Raw genomic sequence first — 11,629 nt, forward strand, 5'->3', positions numbered from 1 at the left:
GGTCACCTGAAGCTTCGGTACTTGTTGCCCAGTTACACATTATTTAATGTACTGTGTAATCCCATTTCCTACAGTGCAGTTGCCTTCATTGGTATAAATTAAATTAACTATGTACTGTTCGTAACCCCAAGAATCCGTACAAGCGTACACACCAAGTGATGAGAAACGGAGTGTCAATCAGTCAGTAAGTGCAGTGTTAAGCAAGCACCTCTCGCATCATGTCTCTACCAACGCATATAGGTATATTGAGAGTTGAGAATTCTCGCCACATCAAGCCCAGGCGCAAGACAACACTTGAAATTTGAGAGGGTTGTAGCTCATGACAGAAAAGAGAGAGGACGAAAGAAGATTAATACAGAAACAAATATCCACTGGAGAATAAGAATTGGGTAAAACAAAATGAGATCGTCAGATACAGGATGAAAGAATAGAGATGGTATCAATCTGGACTATATAAGAAAAGACCCATCGCTGAACCGAATGAAAATAAAATGATAAGAGAGAAAGAAAGAGAAAAATCACCAGGAATTAACGGCTTTTGATGCAATCAAACATGGCAAGGGAATTTCAACCATAAACGCTCTATCACGGCGTCAGGGAGAACAGAGAGAAGGATATATAAAAGATGACTGAAGGAAATTTGGAAGCTCCAAGTGTGGCGGGAGGAAATGAAAGGAATGAGAAGAAGAAATCGCTCAATAAGTGCAACGCGAAATGATAGGTAGAAGGGTGAAATTTTGCATCTCATGCTCGCGGAAAACGTCGTTAGGCCAACCATTTCTAGTAGGCATTCTATAGTATGAGAGTATGAAGGTTCTTCTGGATAATCATGTCCTGCACCGAGTCCATGGTTGCTTTCAGCAACGTCGTATCGGTAGCATTGGTGTAGTGGATGTAGATCTCTCGGTCCGGAATTCGGTTGATTCCGCGGAATCTGTCCGCGAAATATCTGGCTGCAGCATCGAAGTCGTTGTTCGAGCCGTTGAAATCTGGGAAATGTTTGGAAACGGGGGAGATGTCGAGTTTGCCCTTGAAGAGATCGATTTTGTTCAAGAACAAGATGATGGGTTTTCGCTTGAACCACTCGCCATTAACTAGCGACTCGAATAACATCATCGCTTCGTGCATTTGGTTCTAAAGGGAACAAATTAGTCGGACATCTCTTGGATAGAATGGCGTGGGGCGAAAAGGAACGCTTCTGGACACTTACCGCATTCTGGTCTTCAACTAAACATTGGTCGTATCCTGATAAAGCGACCATGAAAAGTAGACACTGGACGCCTTCGAAACAGTGAATCCATTTCTTCCGCTCGGACCGCTGTCCACCAACATCCATCATACGGAAATTCATTTGACCTAATTCAAACAACGTTTCTGTGATTCCAGTGGTTCGCAGGCGGGCTTGTAGCATGTCCTGGTTATCAGGAAGCCACCCGCTGGCAAATATCCGATCGAGCGAGTTGTAGAAGCTAGGCATTAGTTAGCATAGGTAAAATTCTATGGTCCAGGCGCACTTACTAATGAAGGTTATCATGAAGAGCAAACTCGTGCCCTCGGGCAACAGCTTTCTGAACGCCGCTGTCGTCCCACATATCTCTCATGGCGTCGCGAACTTTGAGATCCGAGAAAGCTTCATCGGACCCTACATCCGGCTCCAAGTGGTCGATAAGATCTGCTAGGGGCTAATGAAAGCAATCGTACGTTAGAAAAACGATGTCGGGACATGTAGAGGTGGGGATATGCATACTCTCGTGCCGTCGTGCTGAAACTCGATGCTCTCTGCGCGCATGATCTCCAGCAAGACTTTGAAAGCAATGACGATGTTCGAGTAAATCACTGCACGTGTTTGGCGGCGCTCATCCTCGGGGAAGCCCCCCGCGTGGATGATGCGCATTTGCTTGATGATGGTCGACTTTCCCGACTCACCGGCACCTGCAGAGGGAAATGGTTAGCACAGACCTCGAACTTCGCTCCGTCCCCATGTATCGAGAGACACAACGAAACATCCCATATCTCCAGAAATCTAATAATCGCGAGATCAAGTAACACATACCAAGAAGTAGTATCTTGATTGTTCTATCCATCACTTTTTTGTCATTCTTCAAAACCTTGTCTATTCTGGCATTTTGCTGGACGGCATCTTTATCGTCTGCATTGACCGGCTTCGAGCTCATGCAACCCATGTTGTACAGTACGGATCGCAAATGTCACTGTTACAGTCGGAAATATGAGAGACGTCAGCAAAGAACGTTTGAAAGGCTGCAACTGCCCGGAGAAAATACTCGGTGCATAATGCGTCTGGATCAGGAGTTGAACGCGCCGAGTGGTTGCCGAGCTGAATCAGGGATGCATTCGCAGGTGACCACTCACGAGGCGGTTCTCGAAACAGGTATGGACCTCGAGCTCCAGATACGAGGTTCATGGGTTCTCAGTTCTCGAGGGGAGACTAACCGATTATAAAAATACAAGATAATTCAACGAGTGAGATTAATTCGTGTTGGTGTTCACGGAGGGAGATATGTCGCAACTTCTCGACGGCTGAAACAAGACCATCCAATCCAGACTTCCCGGTGGCCAGACCTCGGATTTAAACACCGTTGGGCGGATGTGATTCCTCGCGATGTTCGAGACTTCTCCACTTCAGGTTCCCGCGGTGAACCAGAACACCTTCCGTGGCCAGTAAGAGGGTATAAGCTCTGTCGCCGAAAGCTAACTAACGTCGCTGGGATCGAATCACGGGACCGAGAGGTTCGAACCAAGGAGGGATTCGCGGAGAGCTATCTATTGGAACCGGACGGCGTTGCGGAGATCGGGACGTCGAAAATTCGGAAGTTCGGACAGCTTCAAGCAGGAGCTTTGGACGAATCGACGAGCGAACGTGAAAAGAGGTTCGAGAAAGAGAGTGGGAAAAAAAATAAAAAGGGAGAAAGTGAGTCTCTTTACGAAAGGTGGGTATTTGCCGCTCCCAGAGCGGATTCGGAGCTCGATAGGCGGGTCGACGGGTGGTGCGATGGACGTAAGTAAGCTGATGAGAACACCCGGAGATGACGGAGAGAGAGAGCGAGGGAATAAAAGGGAAAAATGATCCGGTGTCAGTATGAAGGGACGTGGTACATGCCTGTCGTTCCACAACAGCGAAAGACACGCGGAATGGGAGCCACAAGCGGGGAGGGGAGGAAAAGAGAGGAGGGGGGGAAGGGAAAAGGGTAAGAAGGAAGAAGAAGCAGTAAGGTAGCAGTAAGAGAAGGTACTCCGTAGTGTCTATAAGCAACAATGGCGTCGCGCAATTCGTTGGGATATAATCATTAATCAATCAAGGCCGATCGGAGAGAGAGGGGGGGCCATTGTGGCAGCGCGGGTCAGCGACTAGTCCTGCAGTGGACTTTTAGTCCGGCATGGAAGGACAGGAAGGACTAACCCATTGCGTTAGTGCCAGGCCTAGTGGCCCGTAGTCCATGGCTAGCCCTGTGCTCTCAGGATTCTTCGTTCATTCTTGTGCCTGTTGCCCTCGTTCGTGCCGATTGGAGCTGCCCGATATAAGGTAATACCCGTAAGGTTAAATAGGCCGAATAGGTCGGCGTAGGCTTACGGGGACGAGCTGGAGGGTGTGGGAGAAAACTCAATCAATATACATAATATAATCCCTAAATTAAATTATCAAATGCACCACGCGGAGAGGCCTTGAAAACTGCCACCCGCGGAGGTGCATCGAGCCATACGGAGTACACAGTCAAAGAAGAAGGAAGCAGGAAGATAATACCGTATGGATGGAAGGTATCCGTATATAAAAAGTACTCCATCTCCCCTTGTACCACATTCATTCAAGTTTCAGTCATGCTGACCATAGCCCCCTCCCCCAATCTGATGACCATGCAGTGAAACCAAACCCCATGACTCTAAGAGATTACCCCATACCGTCTAATTTTGGATATACTAAACCTTTCTTTTCCCGCATACCTTAGCATCCGAACATTATTATCATCGATCTTTCATACATACTCCGTCTCCTCCGTATCGTCTGACTGTCCGGCGTCTGCCAACCGCCGAACACGAACGGGTCCCCCCAAAGTCAAGTGTCCACAAGTCCACACCCTCCCACATTCCCTGCCAAGCACTGCAACCGAACAACGCCACGAGGCACGCATTCGACGCATTGGCATGCACGGATCGACGGGTATTTATTTGCTTGGAGCAATTGTTGGTCTGGCTCTCTGGCTTTTTCTCGGAGCAGACTACGAAACGGAAAGCTGAATGGTGCTGCCGTTACCCACTCCAGCTAATAATCGGGCATTATCTCCGTCGCTAGTCGGATACATCATCTCTGGCTCTCTGAGCTTGTTTATGTGAAAAGAAAAACCCCCCTGTGCTTTTTGGTTCTCTCCTGTGATTCGATATACCGAGGTCCCGAAGGAAGAAAGCCTCAAGAGGGAAGTCTACCAATCAATGTTCCTAATCTTCGATCGATTTAAAAATAAAATTATAATACCCTACCTAATTAACTATAAGTAGTAACCTCGCTACGCAGTTACCATTCAGATCCTTTTTTTTTTGTTAACGAAATTAATAATTCGGCTCCCTGCATCATCGCAGCTGGCATGCTCGCTTACCTCCCTCTCTCCCTCCCTTAAAAGGGCGTGATAAGGAGTAAGATTGCCATGCGCGTACCCGGGCTTCCCGTCAAGCTTTCGTACTTATTAATTACACGACCATTTGTTGTACACCGTACTCCGTAAGGTAGGTGGATATGCCTAGTAATCGTAATCCTGCGGGCGTAGGATCGTAATGAAGACCGTTGTCAGGGTTCTTCTTGAATCATGCATCTGGTCTCCATCTGAATTACGGGCTGGATTTAGCCTACCAAACTGGATGCGTGTTTGGTTCCCCGAGGGATCCAAACAACGTACCTTGTAGGTTAGTAATGCTCTGTATAAACCACGCCGAGATCAGGCGCTGTGCTTAGACCGTTCGTAGAACTCATGGCGCTGGGATTCCTGCATCCGCGAAAGTCTAAAGACGGTTTCAGTGACATCTATCATATAGACCACCGGGGATGTCTGTGTCACTGTCTCGCACCAGTCAACAATATAATAGAGACATGTACTCCGTACACTGTGCTGGACATAATTACTCCGTACTGCAAGGAAGAGGACGAAGAATGGAACTCGAACTTTTCCATTTTCACCCTCGGAAAGTAAAGTGGGCCTGCTCCAGGTCGGATTCCACACTTCCGGTTTCAGCTTTGCAACGAGCCAAACGCCGTCGTGGCACTAAGGCAGGGGCAGCCCATTCCAGGCCGTCAAGAGGTCGAATGGAATGCCGCTGCTTCCCCATCCCTTTAAATAATGTGTGTGACCCGTACTGACGGTAATGGAGCTGGAGAACCTCGGAATACATACGCTGTGGTTACATTAATTCATGGAGGATAAATTACACGGCAGGTGTTCCAGACTCTTATACCTAGGTACATACCTTGGTAGGATGCACAACTTGCGCCGTACGGAGTACTGGGTATGTGCAAAGCATCCCTGTCCGATAGATCATATGCCAACCGGTCCTATTGCATAAGTCCAGAGTCCAGAAAATGAGGAAAGCTAATAATGAGGCAGGAGATGACTATTATTAGTGGCGGACCCGACCACCCACCGGCGAAATATCGACTAAGACAAGGCTGCGTAGCTGAGAGTGATACAGTGCTGTCGATCAGTCAGTGCTAATCAGGGGATGGCCCCGACATGACAACGGAAATGGTATGTCTGTGCGTGGTTGTTGGTACGAGGCATGATGGTGTTGGACTGCGAAGATATGGAGGCGTGCACCGGTGTAATCATGACTTGGAGACCAGGGGGGGAACAAGTTGTCGAGGTTCGTGATGCGTAAAATGGAACTGAAGTAATGCTGCCTAGCAGCTTGCTGTGTATATGTCGTGTTGGCGGCGGTCATTAACAAAGAAAGATGTGAAAAGGGAAAAAGAAAAAAAGAAGGCGTGAGCCCGACCGGATTTGAACCGATAACCTTTCGATCTGGAGTCGCTGTCGGTGTTGTTAGTGGATGATTCGGATGACTTGATGTTGTCATTGGTTAACTTACAACGCGCTACCGTTGCGCCACAGGCCCATTGGATGGGAGGTTTGGCAATATTTTGTTATCCATGAGGCAGACTGTTTATCATGGAGCTCATACTCGTGTCATGGCAATTGACTAAGGTACCACGTATTTGCTCATGCTCACTTACTCATTTGATGGAATTTTTCTTTGTGGCTCTGAAATACGTGTTTTGTCTCTAATGGGTGTACTGTATGTCTAATCCCTCTTGTCTGGGTTGTCGGGCTATTTTATGCATATGACACCAGGTGCTTTGCCGATCGTATATATTCCTCACATGCGCTACCATGGTAAGCAGTATGCTTTCGGTGTGGCATTCACGCCCACCCCATCAACCACATACTCCAATATACCATGACAACCTTCCCACTGCACTTGAACATACGGGATTTCCACCGAGACTGAAAGCAACATCGGCGACGGCCAGCTGACAGGGTCACGACTGCGATTGCTCGCGGTCTTTAATTTCGGAGGTCAGTGCTTACCACGCAGCGCCCTGCCCCTCCACAACTACCCCAGGTGGCCGTCCACTACCTCTTTGTTTGTACCTCCAAGAGAGAAAGCCTCACGCGCAATCTCCAGACGAGCCAGAAACGGATCCTACTATCAATCGCAAGACTGCATTTCTCGAGCCACATTCTAGCGGCAACAATCGATATCCGAACCATACACAATCTCCATGACACAGTGCTCAACAATAAGCCGGGCACACCAAACAATGTCGCAACCACAATAAACCCAGAGTCGACGACAAAAACACAGGCTGATACCGGAAAACTCCATCAAACCGAGGATAGAGAGTTACCATATCACATGACAAGCACATATAAAAGGAGAGTCAATACCCACCTGCTGAAGACCAAGCAAGTCGCTCAAACTGGCCCAATAAGACCATACATCTCGGACTCGACAAAAAACCAACCCGAATCACTTAGAACGGATATACCATGGCGTCGACTGCCAAGCTTAGTGTCGCTGGCGGAGGAGTATACAAACACTGGGGTCTCTTCATCGAAGGGCCCACAGACGAGCAAAAGATCGTGTTGCAAGTCGCGGGCTCTACGAACAGATTCCGCTTCGAAAGGGAGCTCAAAAATGCTCGAACGGCCGACGGCACCGTGGAGTTGATTCCTCTTTGTGAGGTGCCCCTCTCCGGCATCAGTGCTATCGACCAAGCGGCGGCAGAGGCACCAATTCACAACCTATACACGGGCTATAATTGTCAGGACTACGTGATTGATCTCCTGGATATCCTAGAGGCGATGGAACTCGTCAATGGAAAAGACGCACGGTACCAGGCCCAAAAGGCTCGTGTCCTGAGTAAGCAAGAGGGTCGATAAATCATACATGCTCTCTTTGGGTGTCCTACATAAATCAATATGAAAATAGTCCGGCCTAGAATGTGTTAGAAAACGAAAAGTCGGTCGAGGGGAGATAGTATGTCTTGAATTGGGGTAAGCTGCCAGTAATGAACACCTTGACTATTTTGTGTGCCCGATGCTCCATAAATGCTATAAAAACAATTTCATTTATTAATCGAAAATAAACTCCGAGGCAGCATTAAAAGTAGCCTAACAGTATGTGCAATTGGTTATAGCACCTAGATTCTCGACAGAAGATCATCCAATGGGCCTGTGGCGCAACGGTAGCGCGTTGTAAGTAAACCAATGAGATCATCTCAAACATCATATTCTAACAATTCCAATAGCGACTCCAGATCGAAAGGTTATCGGTTCAAATCCGGTCGGGCTCACGCCTATATTTTTTTGCTTTTTCACTTTGCTTTTCGGGTATAGAATCTTCCCGGCTCACTTATCAATAATCTGGCCCGTTTTTTCAACCAGGGCCTGTGGCGCAACGGTAGCGCGTTGTAAGTTCCACTTTAATATCTCCATCTCATCAGCATTCATCTAACAATTCAAACAGCGACTCCAGATCGAAAGGTTATCGGTTCAAATCCGGTCGGGCTCATACGCCTTCTTTTTTTCTATTCTATTCTTGTTTTTGTACCTCTACCGACTCAATTGACGATGTGATATGCCGTTGGCCCAGAACACTATGTACGCACACTCTACGGTATACTCCGCAGCTCAGAATCAAATTTCCTAGCCTGTAGTTAGCCGGCCGAGACATGAACTCTAGGACGTACTCTATGCACTAAACGTAGTCAACGCCTGAAACCCAAACTCATCAGATCATAATTGTGCTCTACACCGGTGTACTGAAGTTCTGGCCGCTCTATTCATCAGGCCCACCCCTCCGAAGCAGTATTATTATTTCAACACGCAAGGGCCGTACTCGTCATTTTCCCCATGACCACAAATTGCCCGGCAAATTAATATCAATAAATTACTGACCAAACCTTATATAGATTGCTGCGACCCGATATTGGACAATCAATTATAGTTTACGGAGCACTTTCAGCTCCTCCGAACCCCGTATACGAAGGCGCGATCCTTGCAACTCAATAGGTTATATTCCAGGATGATGTATAGAATTAGAGCCACCAATTGACGTTGGCGCCAGACTGACTCATGTCTGTACTACGCAGGCTGAAGAACCAGCCCACGGAGTTTTTCCGGAGTCTGCACAGGTTCACAGAGGGGTGTCCATAACCACGTGTTTTTTTTTTTTTTTTTTTTTTGTTTCTCTTTTTCGCTTTCCCGCCTGAGCCCGTTTTGTGAGCTCCAGCGCACCGTACGGTTGATCCTTAAGCTAGCATGTTTCACCAAGAGTTAAAAAGTCCACTTAGTCTCCACTCTCCACACAAGAAGCAGAACAGGAATAATTACTTCCTGTCTACGCCGTACGATGCATGGTACGGATCTGGAATTACCAAATATGTACCTGTAAGAGGGTGAAATACCGCTGTTATAAACACTCGGTACGAATAATGCCATGCATGTCGGAGAAATCAGATTTTCGAGCATAGACCCTCTGCAGGAGATGATGCATCTACTCCGGTGATTAGTCTGTTAACCCCGATGTTGCAGCTCCTCTAGTGGTCGATGCCTGACTAGGTATTAGCTAGCATTATTGCTTATGGAATTATGAATACTGCGAACTGTTATAGCTCGGAAGCTCCAGAATGAGCTTCTGCATCCCATGAACTCAGACACCAGAGCCAGAGCTCCCAGTCCCCACAGATTGAACGAGTGTGCCGCTATGGGGAAACAGGAGACAAGCTAGTCATCCTGGCTCAAATCCTCAGCCGTTGGCGCCCAGATACCTGGAAGATAGTTGAGTGAATCCTTCAAGACCTCCCCGACCTCCCCTGAAACTTGAAATCCATAACGTCATCATGTAACCGCCAATATCCCGGACATACAACCCGTTTTGGGCATCGAGAGCTGACCGAACAGGAAACAGCACCACTAGTGGCTCCGTGGTATTTATCATGATCATCACCTGATATCCATTGCTTTGAGGTGTCACTGTCATGCTGGGCTGATCGACATACGGTCGGCATCCGGCATAATGCGGAATTGCTATTTTTGTTCTTCGTCCTGTACGCTGCCGGATACGCTTCCGACCTACCATGCGAGATCCGGTTCTGCTAGGGGGTATGAGCTCCGATGAGATGCGTTTTTCTGCATCAGGTCTTGCCGAATCATGGGATCTGTGTATGTCAACCTCGCGGGTGCCACACCGAATATCATGCCAGGAGATTTCGGCTTTTTTGGCCTGTTTGAGTAGGTCTTCCGAAGGGTACTACTCAGTATGACTTTACTCGTTAGAATGAGGATGGTTGTGCTACTATTGCTGATGGTCACGCGCCAAACAATAGTGGGATTGATTGTTGTTTATGGCTCATTTTTTTTGACGAGTAACTCATATGGAACACGCGCAATGAACCATGAATACCGTGCAGCGTAACTACATCACTACCTACCTTTGTGTGGACAACTGGTGTCGGCAATTACAAGGAAAAGATATTCGACTTGATGAAATCTCGAGCCGCCCTCATAAATCTACGTATACCTGTGTGCAGATCATAGGTCTTCATATCCCGTAATATAGGCATTACTGAATGTTAGCCACAGAAGCGAGGATAGCCCATTACCGACACCCAGTATAATTCAATGTGCATTAATATTGAACCTCCAAGAGACAGTTGGTCATGGTAAGATGTTATACAAAAGCTTTTCGTATACCCTAGAGTTTATTTGTAGGCGGTTATTCTGTTGGATGAAATCTCTATCGGAGACGTAAAAAGAGGCGAGGTGGTTGCTATAAGATGCTGTTTGAAGGGTGGCAGAATAGATATCATTATTTCAACCCTGTAGGGTAGCTTAAGCATGTACATGACGGTTGAAGACTACCGTATGTCACGAAATTGCGCTCGTCCAACGCATGCTTATGAGGGAAGATTAACTAGATGTACGTCTTTTTTTGATCTAGATGAAATGATGAGATTTTGATCATTAGCTACAACCACGGATTGCCATTGCATAGTAACCCGATGGATGTCATCAAGGTCTTATCCAATTCATAATTTGAAACTGGCTTGTTGTGACCTTCTCCATGCTGCTCTGAACCGGATCCAAAGCTGCCGATATGCTGATCTAGGAGAGCGCATCTACCTCATCATCACCTCTCATGCTGTGCTGTTCAAGTCATCTCCAATTCTCAAGCAGGGCACAGGCAACGTGCACGAAAGTCTGTTATGAGGTCGAAGTAGTGGAAGAGGCCTCAAATTTCTACAAGTAACAGCTAGCAGTCTCCTACGTTAAAGACAATCAAACCCCAGTCTATGTCTCGGCAGTTAGGTGATACAGCAGGGAGCTAGACGCCATTGTTGCTGCAACCGGCCAACAACCGAGACCTGCAGGAAATTCTGTACTACATTAAAAGTACCTTATATTTAGCCACCTACTGTAAGTCCTCGCAGCTGACAACTATCCTATGGTCCTGTTTTCTTCACCCTTCTCTTTTAGCTGAGAAAACGACCAGCCTGCTGTTCAGCCAATAGCTACCAGGACTTATATGAGGACTGGTTTGACCATATTCTGAAATGAATGTCGGAGTCCGGAGTCCGTTTCCGGTTGTTATCACATGGTATGCTAGAAAAGCATAAAAACCTCCTCGTAACACCTGATAAGCTTTATTGAAGATCTTGAGGCGTTTATAAACGAAAGCTTATGAGAAAGAAACATGCCACAAAGCTTTTTCTTAGGGTGGGTGGCACGGGTTCTGTTCTGTTCTATAAGCCCCTGTACAGTGATCAATAGAGAATATAGTCCTGGACAGTCGACGCCACCAAGTGAGCACAAAGAATACCCCATTATTCAACATTTGGTTAGAGCTTAGCTGGAACCCTGCCGTGTCAGCGATAGCTCTAATTGGTGTGAACAGATGCTTGTAAAGAGCTGCTAACCACGGTAGAGGACGTGCTATGTATACACTATCTAGAACGCAGGAAGGTCACTCTTACCGACAGAGCAACCTCAACCATGCGGAGAGTTGAATGGAACTTCTGGTAAATCGTCATCCATGGCTCAGGCACCGCTAAGGCCTAGAACGTCCA

At 47.2% G+C, this 11,629-nt stretch overlaps 2 protein-coding genes and 1 non-coding gene across 3 annotated transcripts; 2 read left to right on the forward strand and 1 right to left on the reverse strand.

The window, feature by feature from the left end:
• Window positions 1–792: 792 nt before the first annotated feature.
• Window positions 793–2,183, reverse strand: LDX57_001811 (guanine nucleotide-binding protein subunit alpha; the record flags this gene model as incomplete). Its single annotated transcript, XM_046083456.1, has 5 exons — window positions 793–1,134; window positions 1,211–1,469; window positions 1,519–1,682; window positions 1,748–1,932; window positions 2,054–2,183. The coding sequence occupies 5 exons, from the start codon at window positions 2,181–2,183 to the stop codon at window positions 793–795; spliced, it is 1,080 nt and encodes a 359-aa protein (XP_045939413.1).
• A 4,866-nt stretch (window positions 2,184–7,049) lies between these two features.
• LDX57_001812 (uncharacterized protein) lies at window positions 7,050–7,442 on the forward strand (the record flags this gene model as incomplete). The annotated part of the gene is made up of 1 exon (XM_046083457.1): window positions 7,050–7,442. The coding sequence occupies one exon, from the start codon at window positions 7,050–7,052 to the stop codon at window positions 7,440–7,442; it is 393 nt and encodes a 130-aa protein (XP_045939414.1).
• Window positions 7,443–7,730: 288 nt separating this feature from the next.
• On the forward strand, window positions 7,731–7,855 carry LDX57_001813. Its single transcript has one exon. It is a non-coding gene; the product is annotated as a tRNA-Tyr (tRNA).
• The last annotated feature ends 3,774 nt before the right edge of the window (window positions 7,856–11,629 follow it).

The sequence above is a fragment of the Aspergillus melleus genome (genome assembly GCF_016097325.1).
Source record: "Aspergillus melleus strain CBS 546.65 chromosome Unknown contig1, whole genome shotgun sequence".
NCBI classification, from domain to species: domain Eukaryota; kingdom Fungi; phylum Ascomycota; class Eurotiomycetes; order Eurotiales; family Aspergillaceae; genus Aspergillus; species Aspergillus melleus.